The sequence below is a fragment of the Carassius gibelio genome, chromosome B16 (genome assembly GCF_023724105.1).
Source record: "Carassius gibelio isolate Cgi1373 ecotype wild population from Czech Republic chromosome B16, carGib1.2-hapl.c, whole genome shotgun sequence".
NCBI lineage: Eukaryota > Metazoa > Chordata > Actinopteri > Cypriniformes > Cyprinidae > Carassius > Carassius gibelio.
In genome coordinates this window covers 28,623,686-28,639,771 of record NC_068411.1, presented here as the reverse complement: position 1 = coordinate 28,639,771, position 16,086 = coordinate 28,623,686, and the positions used below count along the sequence as shown (strand labels likewise).

Here is a 16,086-nt window from a genome sequence, read left to right as displayed (position 1 = left end):
ATATATAAACATGCAACTTTTATTATTAGAGTAAGGCAATGCTATTGCTTGGTGCATTGCAAACGTTTTTAACAGTCATGCATACACGTTTGACAACCACTTGAAAAAAAACTATGTAATATATACCAAGACAATGCACATTTATTTGTAGTAAGGCGTTGCTTTTTGTTGATGCATCTCTGTATCTTAGCTATCCCAGTAGTTAAGTAACATTTTAAATGCAGGTGCATTTGTTCTTCGTTCGATACACAATTTCTCTGAATGCATGCATTTAGCTGATGCAATCCATTATATTTTTTGAAATATATTATACACTGCATATAGTGATCAATGATGATGCACTGATGTCGCCGATTGCATGCATCGGTAACCTTTGAAACAGTAACGCGCGTGTATTTGGCAACTCTTTGTGAAATGCAACGTGCATGCGAATGCATGCGTTCATTAGAGATGCATTGAAAGCAGCATGCACTGCTCTGTAAGTGAGGAGAGTCATATGAGGAGTACAGAGAATACTTTGTGCCCCTGTTGGCGAGATGGTTGAGTCCTCGTCAAGGTTGCTGCTGTTGGTCTCCTCATAGATCCAGCGCTGACTGACTCCAGCGATCAGTCTCCTCTCCAGCGCGAGGAATATCCGTTTCTGCCGGACACTTGAGACTATGAAAGCAGCTGATAATAAGGGATGGCGAGGATTTCTAGTGCTTTCACATAGAGGATGTATCAGATGCGCTCACGCTACCACAATGACGATTAAAACTGGATTTATCATTGGGAATATAGTGTTCTGCTGTATACTGTCGTGTGTGCAGGGTAAGTGCTGCTGTCGGTGGGTTTGTGAGACTGTGAAGGGGCTGCAGGTGTCTGGACGAGATGGAAAAACGCAAAAAACATAGGCAGGAGTTTACAGAGCTTTAGTAGTGTCTGTACTATAATACTAAACATAGCCTATTATATTCGAAAAACATTTTTATGCGTTCGCTAGTCGAGTCTATTATCAGAGGCCACTGAACAGGATTAATAAAAAAAAAAATCATTTTTTTTGTCCCATTTCAAGTCACGTTTTCCTCAAGAAATGTCCATTTTCATCGCATATGTTCTCATTAGATTGTGCAGATACTGTAAGGAAGTGAGCAAAAGTCATCTTAACATTTAAATCTATCTATCTATCTATCTATCTATCTATCTATCTATCTATCTATCTATCTATCTATCTATCTATCTATCGATCTATCTATCTATCTATCTATCTATCTATCGCTGTGGAAGTGAACTACTCTCTCTCTCTCTCTCTCTGTACATTGTACTGTAGCATTACTGATATTTCTCTTGCGTGCGCAAAATATTGTAACATGTAACATGTAATTTTAAATTGTACCCCCCCCCCCCAAAAAAAAAAACACGTATATTTCACAATGCAATGTATATAATTTCACGCTAAAAATAAATAAACTGGAAGCATGCATTAATTTATGTAACCTATGCACTAATTTAACATTTTATGTTGAAAGGGGCATTCCTCTTATTAGAATTCAGTTTTTTTTTTGTCCTAAATATTTTCCACATGGCATTTATGTTGCATGTGGCCTTCCACATAATATAATTGTAGGTACATTTTACAAAAACATTTTAATAGCTCAAATAGGTTGGTGCATTAATATTATATAATTTAATTACAAGTGTAGTAAAGACATATAAATGATCTACCAGAATTGCATCTTGTAATACTTTTATGTTGTCATAAGAATTTTACAGTGTAGAGAATTAGGTAACTATGCAATCTAAGTAGGTGGATGGAGGGGTTGATGGACACAGACATAGGTGGACTGTTTTCTTTCTGACTTTGTCACAGTTGTTGCATTTGCACCTTAAAATGCTTAATTTGACAAGGTGCTTATTTTTATTTCCCTTGTTGACTTTGAAAACTCTCTTTTTCTCTACCATTTCTCTCTCTCGCACTGTATAATACGTCCGGTCTTATTAATCTTTTTAATGAAGTGCACAGTTCAGGATATCTGCAGGGCTTTGCTATAATGAATAGCACAGGTTGCATGGGTCTTGTAGTACTGGACAGCAGGCATGATTGATTGGTGTTCATATGTTTATGCATTAGATTTATACCCGGCAGACTAAGCTCAGAGAGCGACACAGAAATAGCTCATAACTGCCCACCAGAACAGTCTGTCACATATAGCGGCTCGTAGAGTAAAAGTAGCGACTTGTGAAGAATAAATAATCCATCCAAGGCATAAAATGTCATAGATATAGTTGCTGGTATGTTGTGAATGAAATAACAAGCAAATCTTTTGACTGATATTGCAAATCCACTCTTGGAAACTGAAATCTATCTTTTGGTGTTGAAATCAATGTGACTCTCATTTGACGTGACTTGAAGCTGGCAAGATGAATAAAAATCCCCCACGCTGCTGTTTAAAACCATTTTTGCTTTCAACAAACACCTTTAAACTCGTGCAGTGTTCCCTCGCATGCGTTAGTGCTTAGTGACTCAGTCTAATGGAAATCTAATGGAAATTATAGAATGAAGTTGCTCTGCCGCAGCACGACATTAACCTCCCTCGTATTCAGTTTTAGCTTTCTTGAGTACGTTTGTGTGCCAAACAACAGCGGATTATTGTGCATACTAAAGTCCTCATTATATTTCCCTCCCGGTGTAGGTAAATGTCATATGGTATTGGGATTGAAATGCCGTTGGACAGAAAGCATGATTACTGTAGTTCAGCTCTGAGATCTGCTCGATTCATCATGGTGTCATGTTGGTAAATAATGGGCCCTTTTTTCATGAATGCAAATATTTAGTGGCTTTCTTCTATCAACAGTGCTCCAGTGATGAGACAAGGCCGCGGGTATTGCAGTCGTGGCTTTGAAGTTATTTCTCATATAATGTCCTTGGCCAAACAAACAACGCTGCGCTGCCTTCAAGGCTCTCTTGATGCATTTTTAATAAGAGGCGCTTCGAAAATTGGGCAGCGTGTAAGATGGGAAGACCAATGAAATAACTTTTCATCTCATTTGAAATTATTGATCTAGGTCCCGCTCGGTTGGTCGTGGTGTAGATGGTCTGGTGTGGTTTTGAGTTTGCGAATCCACATGGTGCTTTCAGTCTCTCAGTCGGAGGTTGTCCTTGATCTCTAGTGCTTGGGTTTGTTGTCCAAAAACAGTTTTGGTATCGGAAATAGTTGAGTCATCGTTTACTTGTCCCCATTCTGCTGTTTTCACACCAAAAGTTTTTTTTTTTTTTTTAAGAATCTTTAAGCAAGTCTGGTCTGAGGACTGTTTGTAATGACAAGAACACTATTAATACAAAACAAAACCATTTTTGCTCTCTTGGTTTCAAAAAAAAAGAAAAAAAAGGGCACATGTTATGACAGGTTTGAAATTCTGGACGCCAAACCAACATTGGGTCTTTAAATCAAAGTATATCTTAGAGATTACTGGAGTATGCATTGCAAGATAATACTATTTCAGGCTTTCTGTGTTCTCATAATTCATAATTTCACATTTAATTCAATATGTTACCTGCAGCTACTTGTGAAAATTACTAGCAATTTCTGAGTGAAAATTATTTCTACATCAGTGCTTCCAGTGATATGGGAAGATTTAGTCTTTGTCTCACAAAACTATTGTATGACTTTAAAAACAGACTTCTTTTATGGTTCCTTTTTGGTCTTTTTTAAAGTATGACAGCTGTGGTCTCTATGAACTGTAAACGGATAGTTTGCAGGTTTGGAGCAATAATGAGTCAAAAATCAAATTTTCTTGTCTGAATTATTTATTTGAATTGCACGATTCTTTCATTTGCTCAGTTGGACGATGTCCTTGATCTCTAGTACTTCTCTTTATTGTCCCAAAAGAGCAGATAGCTTAAAGTTTGGGTACTGAAAATCGTTCAGTTAAAGTTTACTCGCCCTCATTCTGCTGTATCACACCAAAAAGTGATTTTTTCAAAGCATGTTAAGGCAAATCTTGTCTGAGGTCAGGTCATAATGACCAAAACACCATAAAAATAAATCAAAACCAATTTGTGTCCTCTGGCAAAGATCTTAAATCCCATTCACATTGATTTCAGACTAAAAAATTGCACACATCATGCTAGCCTTGACTTCCTTGACGCCAAACCAACAATGGTTCTTGAAAAACTTGGTCAGGGTAAATAGTCTACTATTTTATTTTGTTTTCTGAAGCTTGAAAGGTGCGTTCACTGCTGTATAAACAGTCAAAAACGAATAATTTACAGGGACAAAACAAGAAGAGGATGAGTGAAAATTCTGATTTTTCTCCCTGGAGCTATTCTTTTAAATTGTGTTTGATTCACAGCAAGTTGAAATAGCTTAAAAATTGCACCTTCTTTTCTGTTGGCTAGCTTATATATGTCTTAGAGACTGTCATTATTTTCCAGCATGCGTCTCAAGGATACATGTTCATTGACGAGTGATTCTGCTTTAACCAGGGATTGACTGTGGAGGATGTGATGTTGTTCAGATGTGCTCAGTATATGCAACACTATTCACTGCTTTAATTACATGTACAGATGCAAACTGGGGTTTATTTTGAGCAGAAGCACAAGCTGCTGCAGTATTTCAAGAGTCCATTGTGTAGTTACTGTAAATGAATGCTTATCATGAGCTTTCTTCAATAATTTAATTGATCCCCTTAGCTAACATCCCCAGAAGAAAACTATTTTGCTCAGATTTGTTATAACTCAAGAGGCCTGACTGAGCTCTCAAACATCGAATACATCTCATATTTTTCTCCTAGAAATGGTAGGAGAAATAAAAGCGTAGAGCTATAAATGGATGTGAATAGCAGTTCAGATCAATTTGTTTTGAAAGAGTTTGATGAAAAATGTTTGAGTTCAGAGATATATGACATTTGTTTGCTGGCTTTGGTATCTGTGCAAATCCTAACATAGTCTGAGAGATGATTGAAAACAAACATTTAAATGTTTCCTATTGTGTCTGAAGAATAAGTGTTACTAGGTAATTCTGCATACATTTATATTTATTTACAATTCCATAAAAAATGTGATGTATGTTTTTTTTTTTTTATTAATATTGCATATTGTTATGTTGTTCTTTTTTTTAATTACAGTGCCCCTATTAAGGATTCCCAAATGATTTGCTCAATTATTTATTTTTTCAAACCCCTCCTTTGCATGACGCTAATCTGCGGTGATTGGTCGATTTGGTCTCCTTGTTATTACATCATGCCTGTAATACCTGATAAAGCAGAGTTTGTGAGCGCAGTGCTGCTTTGTGTACAGTGTTACCGGGAAAACCGCTATTTTTACTTCTCCAAAAGCAGCAGCTAGTGGCAAAGAATGAATTTGCTTTCTCATTCAGACCAATTCGAAAAGATGAACAAGTGGGCAGGCAGTGTACTAATGTTTCATGTTGACATCAACATGAAACGGCTTGAGATTAGTTTTAAAAACGACTCGTTTCAGTGATTCAGAGTCGACTCTTTCTTTTGAGAGAAAATAACTTTTATACACGTGCACTTTCAGATTCATAACTTTGCAGGAGGTTTTCATTCACTTAGAGTTGTGTTACACACTGCATGAAAGGTCTTTTTCAAAAATCCATAATAAGGTCACTTTTAGACTTATTTAGGAAGGATGCATTAAATTAATCAAAAGTGACTTTAGAGACGTTTTTGATGTTGTTTACAGTTAAAACTTTGTTTTAAAATATTTATATTTCAAATAAAAGCTGTTCTTTTGAACTTTCTATCCAAATCCATAATATTGTATATATACATTTAGCAGACACTTTTATCCAAAGCAACTTACAGTGCATTTAGGCTAACATTTATTATCTAACATGTGTTTCCTGGGAATCGAACCCACAACTTTTTGCGCTGCTGACGCAATGCTCTACCACTGAGCCACAAGAACACTATATGTAAAAAAAACAACAACAACAAAATAACATTTGTAAAATTTCAAACATTAAATACATTTAATATTTTCACATTTTACATATTAATATTTTTTTTAAAACATTAAATAGTTTCTGTTCAGAAACTATGGTATATGTAGCAGTCTGATGTTTATCAAATAGTCAGCAAGACCAAAGTTTGAATTTGTATTTTTTTGTTTATTTTTTGTGTTGAAAATGACACATTATCACTTTCAGACATTGACTCGCAGTGAGGTTTTAATGAAAGTTTTACCAATATTACGGTCTTGTTTCTCCACAACATCAGACTCAGGTGTCTGCATGTCGCCTTCAGCAAAAGAGCCAATATGGAACTGTTTTCTAACTGATCCTCCTGATAACCTCGAGCTGAAATGCTGTGAAGATCACGTTTAAAAAAACAGCATGACCCCTGAGTGGAATAGGGCAGGAAGCAGCTAGGAAATTAATTTAATCAGTCAAGCAGATGACGCTTTAATTGACATTGTGATCCATCATCAACCTCTCCGTCCTTATCAAAGATAATTGACTTGAAATGATGCTCAGATGTCAGATTTGTCTTGTAGCTATCCGAGTGACTTTTAATATGTGCTTAAAATATTTTGCACAGTCATCTTTCATTCAACTAATGTTGTACTAGGTTGTCTGAAGACATGTTAATTCACTGTACTCTGAGATCTGAGAGACTGGTAGCGTGATGTGAACTAGATTTTCTTGGTTTGAACAAGAATAACACTGCTACTGAATAAAAACATCCAGTCAATCAATAAATTAGTCAGTCAGTCAGTCATTTTGGTTTTAAACATCAATGTTTTAATTTATTTAATTCAACATTGATGTTTAGATTTATTTAAACATCAGTATATGGGTTTATTTTTTTAAACCAATGTTTTGATTGTTTAGTATTTATTAACATATCGTTTTATTTAAACATCAGTATTTAGATTTTTATTTTTAATTTATTTAAACATCAGTGTTTTGATTATTAGTTTTAACATAAATGTTTTTATTTTTATTTATTTAAACATCAATATTTGGATTCATTTATTCTAACATTAGTTTTTAATTCATTTAATATATTTACTTTATTTGTTAATTTGTACTTTTAATTTGTTGTAACTTTTTTTTTCTTTTCTGTATTTTACCTGAGTTTATAAATTGAGCAACCATTTACGCACATTTTTTTTTAATTATTATTTTGGATTAATATTTATAGTCCGTTTTTGGTAAAGACTATGCATACTTAGTTTACATATTCTTTATTCTGTAGCATTTTCTTGCTGCCATATTTCTGTGGTGTTGCTTGGTGGTTGATTAATTATTTTCACAAACATTTCCCAAAATTTGTGGTTCTGACATTGAATGAGCATTTTATTCATTCTTTGTCTGCCTTTATTGTTATATACAGTATAACATGCATTAATAATATGAGGCTGAAATGTGAGGTTTAAATCTTTTTTTTTTTTTGAGTTTGCAGGTATGTTATAGATAAAGGCTACTGGAAAAAGTCCTGTTTGCAAGTTTGCATTGGAGAACTGCATTGGTTTAGGTATCATTCATGTTTTCAACATAAACCATCTTTAAACAAATCCATAATCCGAAGTATGAGTGACAGTAATAGTAATAGTAATATTGTCTATCCGCTTATTTCCCATCCGTCTCTTACCTGCGTATTGTGTTTCCCCACACATTTATCTACTGACATCAGTTTTTCAAACGTCTTGCCTCTGTGGCGCAGTCTTTTGTTTTAAGAAGCTTTCAAAAGTCTCGCTCAGTTGCACAACCTCTCTCTGCTCTTTTATCAGGCAGCGCTTCACAGGGTTCACCGGAGAACGGCTTGAGTGACAAACACTGCTTAAGTTCATTACACAAACCCTGGCTCTTGCCTTCTCGTCGAGGAATCCCTTGTCTTAGAAAGCCGGCTTTTTCTCACAAATCGAATAACAGATGGCAGACCTGGGCGATTGTAATTATTCACCAGCAAATCAGGAAAGCTTGCTCGTTTATTAACCAAATCACAGCCAGCAGTAAAATCACCTCCTATTCTAGAAAGCAAAGGGGCCTGTGGTAATTGACACTGATGAAGTTTGATTAGTTGTGTTGGCGAGTTTTGCTTTAATATTCCTGGAAAGACTCCCTGGGTAAGTTTTCAGGCTGCATAATGCTAACATTTGTATTGTTTGTGCTCGCTTCAATAATTCAGTGCTTTCAATTCCGATTACGTCATTCTGTTTCTTGTCAAGCGATTGCTTTCTGTCAGAATGGATTACCTTTGATCACTGGCTTAGTGGTTTCTTTACTTCTGAGTGAACTTAATCCATGTTTATTGGCTGTTTTGAATTTCTTGAAGTGTTTTAGATTTAGGAAATCTTTGTCAGTTAGACATGAAGCATAAACTGGCATATTATTTTCCTTAAAGGGACAGTTCACCTAAAAATGTACCTTCTGGCATCATTCAGGTTGTTTCAAATCTTCCTCCAGGAAAGCAAATAGGTTTTGAACCGCTTGAGGGTGAGTAAATGATGATAAAAATGACTTCTCTTTTAGTGCCTTAATGTGATTTGATTACAAAGCAAAATATGGGTGCAAGTGGCATCTGTGATTAAATGATGCATGCAATTACATTCAAAGTGATTTTTAGTGGAAGTACCTTTAATTATGAACAGGTTCTACTAACCAGGAAGTGTACAAATAGGTTTTTGGCTGTGTCAGAGAAGTAAATGTAGCTGCCCAGTCAATCAGTGATTGAACAAGTAGCCCTTTTGTAGGAATTTACCTCCTAAGAAAAGTCCAAATCACTTTAATGTCACATTTAATGACCAAGAACACATTCAAGTAAGCTTTACAAATAAATAAATAAAAATTACACATATTTAATGTTTACAATGCTTATTTACCAGTAGAAATGAAGTCATCACTCGAGAATTTTTTTTAATGCTATTGTTAAAATATTGTTTAATCATTTTAAAACCTTACTTGCATTCTAAACCTTGTGAAGCCTGACATATGAAATAATAGTTAAATTTGTATTTTATTTTATTTTATTTTTAAATGGGGAAGTTTAGACAAACCTTTTAGACAAAATCTAAAAATAAAAAAAAACCTTGTCTATGTATATTTGGTGAATGTTATTTTGAATATATTATCTTATATCATGATTTTATGGATCATATAGCCGGATATAGGAAAATATGGAGCTCACTTGAGGAGGAAAAAACAGCTCAGTTTTACTGAGCAAAAATGCAATTTGGTGCATGTTTAAATTGGCCAAAAAGTATAATGAAATTCTGATAGCCTTTATAAATTTATGGGATGTTTATGACAGCATAGCAGACTACAGTAAATGCATATAAATATCAGTTATCATTCTGTATCTCATAAAATGTCTAGAGATTATATTATATACTTAGATTTATGACCAATGCTCTGTAGTTTCAACCCATATAATGCAATGCAATACATTAATGGTTGAGAGATTAGCAAATAAACATTCCTCAAATGCATGATGATCATATCTGATGCTCACATTTCAACATGATTTTTCTAAAAAATGAGGATCAAGTAAACCTAAGTTGCTTCAGTCCAGTGAGTGTTCATCTTAATTACATTACTAACAATATACTAATAAGTTATTCTTGCATTAATTTATAAAAATCAGCATCAATTTCACCACAAAAACACACGTGAAGGAGGATGTTTCTACAATTATCCTAAAAGGCCTTTTATTTGCTAAAAAGTCTGTAACTATCAATCAGACAACATAAGGCCTATAGCTGATTATCTGTAACAGGTTATTCAGCAACGTCTTGAGAGTGTTGATCATTTAGAGTGATTAGAAATGTGTGTATTAAATATAGTATGTTTTATAGGGTTAATAAAAATTTCCTCTCTCTGAACTTTATGCCATTAATGCATCATGTAAAAGTTTTTAGTGACTAATGGGTTTGAGGAAATACTCTGATTTACTGTCAGCAATGATTCATGTATTCAGATTCACAAAGATAAACGGGCTCTTAAGATAAACTGAGTCATTGTATCTCATTTTCTGTATTCATGTGTAAAACTTGAGGAAGTGCACCTATAAGTGTCCAACACTTTTTGGAGTACTGTACATAGTGGTTTTTGATCACTAAAATTAAGATGAGAACATTGTAAAGCAGAAGAAACAGTTGTTTGGTTGCTAAGCCGAAGGTTTGCCCTTTCCTTTGGCTTCAAAGGGCCATCTCCTCTGCTTTGATCAACCTGACTCATGTTGAGATCCCTGTTGCCTCATCTACCGACTAGCTTTGCTACAAATCAATACTGGCTTTCGATTGCAACTTACAGAGTGGCTGATAGTTTGTTTTAAACAAGAGCGTGGGTCTGTCTGAGATGACCCCCCAGCTGGGTGTGACGGCTCGTATGACAGAAATGATTGATCCACAGCCATGTCTAATGGTTTCTCAGCTTGTTAACATACTGCAGGTCTAGAGGGCTAGTGATCGTGATGCTGATTTCAGCCTGTTATTCTTCAAATAGCACTGAACAGCATTGCAAGTATAATGACTTTTTTCAAACAGGTTTCTTAAACACTTGTTTGGATGAAAAGATTATTCTGCACAAACTTATGCATTGGTTTAATCATTCTATCGTTCTATCTATCGTTCTATCTCTCATTCTAATTACTGATATATTGTTCTACTGTACATTCTATCATTCTATCAATTTACTGTTCTATCATTTTTCATTCTATTGCTCTGCCATTCTCTCATTCTGTCTATCTATCCATTGTCTTGTCATTATTCTATCATTCTATTATTCTTTTGCTTTTTCTCTTTCGCTTTACCATTCTCTTACTATCTATCGTTCTGTGTGCCTTTATATCTGTTGTTCTGTCTATCTTTCGTTCTATCTTTGTATCATTTTATCATTTTTCATTCTTTCTAATAAATCCTGCACACTATCCATTGCAAATTGATTTTATTGATTTTTTTTTCGAATTAGAATTTTTTTTTGTTCCTACACACCTGTCGATTACTTGCAGGGTGATTGCTAATTTAAATATAATCAAAATATATTTTATTATTATTTATTTTGTTATTTTAAATATAATAAAAATATATTTTCTTTACTTTTATTACATATATTTTTATATATGCATTTTCACACCTCATACAACTTTATTTTTTATTTAAATATATATATATATATATATATATATATATATATATATATATATATATGATGAAGGGAATTAATTTAAACATTCTGTTGTTAATTGCTCATCCACGTTATTCTATACCCGTATGTTTTTAAATGGATTGAATTTATGGTGTTTTATTGTTCTTTTTTTAACTTGACATATGCGTTCACTAAGACCTGTACTGAATATATTGAAGTGAAGTGAAGTGACATTCAGCCAAGTATGGTGACCCATACTCAGAATTTGTGCTCTGCATTTAACCCATCTGAAATGCACACACACAGAGCAGTGAACACACACACACACACTGTGAGCACACACCCAGAGCAGTGGGCAGCCATTTATGCTGCGGCGCCCGGGGAGCAGTTGGGGGTTCGATGCCTTGCTCAAGGGCACCTAAGTCGTGATATTGAAGGTGGAGAGAGAACTGTACATGCACTCCCCCCACCCACAATTCCGTCCGGCCCGAGAGTAGAACCCACAACCCTTCGATTGGGAGTCCAACCATCTAACCATTAGGCCACGACTTCCCCATAGCTGCGTGAAAATTCTAGTGTTCCATACAGAACAGTCATTTGCCTCTGAACTATTTTTTTTTTCATATTCATGAGCCAAGCAGATTTATAATGTTCCATTCTACTTTTCAACTCATTGCAGGCTAAACCATTCCATTTGGAGTTATAGTGTTGTTTAAAAGGGTGTACCTACCAATGAATCAAGCCTTAACTGGCTTGCATTTTTGTATCCAGTCTCCAAACACTGAATCACAGAGCTACAGTGACCCTTCTGGAAGCTTAAACCTATTTTCTCAATCTGTCTGCATGCATATCCCTTCGTATCTTATAGACACAAGGCCCTAAGATGAAGCCGGCGTGGATGCGCTGTTCCGTACAAGCCTTTGGAGCTTGTCAACTCTGATTCTTCTCTGGCCATCTGGTTATGTGTGAAGAAATAAGATTGAGGTGTATTGTCATCTCTGTTCTGCATCTCCAGTGGCAAAACAAATTGATTGAGCCCTCGTAGGTCTGTACATTGGCTGGCGGGTGGAGACAACGTGTTAAAATCGCAGCAGGAGCAGCTGGGTCCCTTCTTTGGCCCGCATTCTTATTTGAATGAGATTTATGTGTTTAGATGTTGATTCGTATGACTGACCTATTTTCTGCACTTGGCGATCACAGCGTGATGGTAATGCTGTTTCTCGGATCAATTTATAGCGAGCGGTAGCAGACGCATCGCCATCATGGTGTCAGCGGTCACCCCGGGGAGGGCAGCATATAATCAGAGTGATTGGTGGATGAGACGAGATTTACCACCGTGAAAGTAAAGCTGAATGAGGAACGCAGATAAAGCATCTAAATGAATTTTGGGGCGATGTGATCGTGCATGATGGAGATTGAGTGTCCGTTTTGGGGCGGCGCCTTTTCAAAGTGGTTTTGAAGCAAGTTTACATTGATCTCTAATGGATTCTGTTCCAGAAAGGTCCATTTCTGGAGCTGTTTCATGCCATTTACTGGGTTAAAGATTAGTCTGGCTGTAACCCTCCAAGCAAACTATAATAAAGCGATTGCAGCATTGGATAGAAATCTTTCAGAAGTGATTAACACGCATGTTTGATGTGAAGGGCTCCACTGTGCCCTCCTGTAGCTCGGAGAGAATGTGCGGACCTTTTAAACATTTTTAGTGCAATTCTTCTGACTCCATTCTGCTTTTCACAATCTAATCAATTCCCTACGGATTCAATCAATTCCTGTATTACATTTTTTGCTTATCCTGTTTTATTCAGAAGGATAGCGTTTAGTTTTTATATTTTTTTTTATAAAAATGCTTTAAATAGGCTAAATGTTCCCCAAAATGTATATTTTGCAATTGCATGATAATGGAACAATATTTTACGATACCTAGATTTTTTAAAATCATGTTTTGTAGGAGAATTCTTAAAATATTGATGCAGCCGTACTGATGATGTTTTGAGAGGATTCATCCTCATATAAAGTTTTTTCAAATTAATGATTTATTATTCATTCAGCATAAAAAAACAGATAATGATAATTTTGTTAGCAAATATGTAGTGTAGATTCCTTGTCAAAACAAGCAAAACTTGGCTTAAAAAAGCAAAAAAGGCTTACTTGATGTCAGTAATTACTTTTTAATATTAAATTGCATCTTTTTATTCTCATTTACAAAAATGCTTGTTTAATAGTAGTATTGAGTTTGAGTTTTGACATTTGGACTGTAGTATTTGTCAGATTACAGAAAGAAAGGAAGAAAATAACTATAACATTCATGTCTACAAGGTATGAATTTGTGCTCAGCCTTTAAAACCGAATGCCAAATGGCTGTGCAAAGGGCTTGACGACGCTTCAGAAATAACCCTCAATTCTAAGAGTCTATCTTGTGCTTTCTCTGTGTAGATTAAGGGCAGTCAAGGACTGAAATCACCCCTTGATGTGACACTGAGAATGGAGACAAAGGCTGATTTTGGTCATGATTGCCTCCAATTACAGCTGCCCCAAAGAAATTAATGGTTTAGCATTATCCAGGCAGAATGACTCTTTCCAAAACAGCTGCATAGATGTAACGACCCCCCACTGAAGCACACAGATGAACGTCTTAAAATTCAGATTGGATGAATGTGGGAATGAATTATTGAGAGTTCTTTGTTAATACACTAAGGATACATAACTACAGTATCACCTAATGTATGATTATTTTTAATAGTAATAAACATGATGCTTTAATAACGACAATAAATCATTCTAGTAAGTGCATTACAATGATTTTATCTTTTTATCATTTATCATTGCCTCTTATTGCTTTATTACATCATGCAGCGCGGGTTGTGTATAGTATTCTCACTGTTTTCTCATTTAGATCTAATTTAGATTTCATTTTGGTCTATAGATGTGCCGATTTCACAATTATTAGACCAGTTATAATTGTTTAGACCACTTTGATGCTAGATATTTGGTTGCAGACCTAAGTACAATAAAACAGTGTCAACAAAAACAATCAAAATCTTCCACAAATGTTGTAGTTCAGTCTAGTTTTGTTCTTATAGTAAAATGCATTGTATTTAAGTTCTTTAAGAAGATGTATTTGCAACTAAAGTCTTAAAATCTAAGACTTCCTTGGTCATCTGTACTGTAAACGGCACATCATTTATCATTTTATCTTTGATGTGGTTTCTAGAAGGTTTTTAAATGTCGTACTGTGACGTAACCTAACTGCAATCAAATTGAAAAGGTATGAAAATGTTTTGTACTTGCTGGAATTGTCTTTTTTTAATTAGCCATAAAAGGTTTGTGATAAAAGAGATTGGGCATTTGCAGAATTTGCAAAGTCTTTGGTGCTGTCTGTAAATGTTTGTTTGATGTTGAGCCTCTGGGCAGAAACCAATGGATTCGTGGGTTTTTGAACACGATTTTCTGAATCTATTTTTCAAGTCATTTTGAGATCCGCATATAATGCAATAGTGATGCAACAGACACGGTCCTGACTATTCTTTTTCACTGCTTTATAACCAACCTTTCAAAATAGATTGTACTGGTTCTAGTTGCTGATTTATTACGTGTTCCATCAAATCTAAATTAAATATGTTCACTGCACTTTTCCATAGCTGATGTTAGTTTTAGTATTGTACTTATTAGGATGCAATTTTATATTCATATATTGTGTTACTTTATCTCACAGTAGTGTATGTTCCTTTTTAAAATCTATTCATTGGTGCATTCATATCAGGCCATTATGTCCTAATGAAGGAGCCTGCTGTTGTGCATCATTCCTAAAGATAGCCTTTAGCCATGATTCTTTGCAGTATTACAATGCCTCTTTTACCTTATTCCTTAATTCAATCCAAATTTTAATGACAGAACCAAATTTAAAGACATGATTGTTCGTTCTGGAGTATTTCAAATAATTAGTTTGTGGGAAACGTCTAGAAGCCAATTCGATTATTTTTGCTCTAATTGTTTCATTATTTGGAAATTATTATGATTCTCTGCAATAAAAATTTAATTTGATGTGCCTGTAGATGGAATTGTTTTAGTGTGTGTTCTGTGTGTGTGTTTCATGTCTGATGAATCTCACAAACCTGTTAAGAACATCTCCGGATCATATTTCACTCATAAATCCTCTAGGAAGTAGTAGAAAAAAAAAGCCTGTTTTACATATGCATGCTAATCCCTCCTCATAATCATAACTGTAGTGAGATAATTATGTATTTGAACTGTACATTATTTATACATCCTTGTGTAGTAAGTACACATGCACACACACACATATCCTTTACACTTATAGCTTACAAAAGCAATCAATATATTGCAATGTTTGAGCCTCACAGCCTTCATAAGGTATTGCATAACTGCAGTGTTGCAATATAATGACTGTTTTTGCAAGCTACTGGAGTGTGTGGGATTTTCTCTTTTCTTTTCATGATGTTTCAGTTTCATGTGCCACCTGCCTGTAATCATTCATGTTGAGTATTTATTTTCTAAATAATTTTACACCAATGCAATAATGTTCCAGTGACAAGCAGTTTATTTGACCTCACTGAAAGTGAATATGCAGTGCAAAAATCAGAATCAATTAGAATATCTGATGTGTAGAATGGGATTTTGAGCCAATGAGATTTCAGAGTGGGCAGGGTTTTTAGGAGTGATAAATAGAAACCAAATTGTGGCTCATTGAATCGTCAACTGCATGGACGAGTGTTGCAGTAATGACAATCTAATGAAAATCCAAAAGCAAAACATGCCGATATGTTAAACTAATGAGAATTTTCAAGAAAATGTGCTAAAATGTAATAATTGTCAGAGGTGTCTCTGTTTTCTTTATGCATTATTGATGCATTTCTCTTTGCTGTTCTTTTGAGGTGAATGTGCATGTGTGGAGTGATTGTATTACAGTAGATCTGGGATCGGTATGAGATGAGTCAATGCAGGCTCTTCCCTTCTGAATTCATTCTCCTTGCCT

The 16,086-nt window shown here is 35.0% G+C and overlaps 1 protein-coding gene across 1 annotated transcript in view; it reads left to right on the top strand.

The window, feature by feature from the left end:
- Positions 1-649: 649 nt before the first annotated feature.
- LOC127975250 (CUB and sushi domain-containing protein 3) overlaps positions 650-16,086 on the top strand; it is a 244,953-nt gene continuing 229,516 nt past the window's right edge. Inside the window, exon 1 of the mRNA XM_052579149.1 lies at positions 650-810. Coding sequence (XP_052435109.1) covers positions 660-810 — 151 coding nt within the window. The 5' untranslated portion in view covers positions 650-659. The remainder of the gene's footprint in view (positions 811-16,086) is intronic.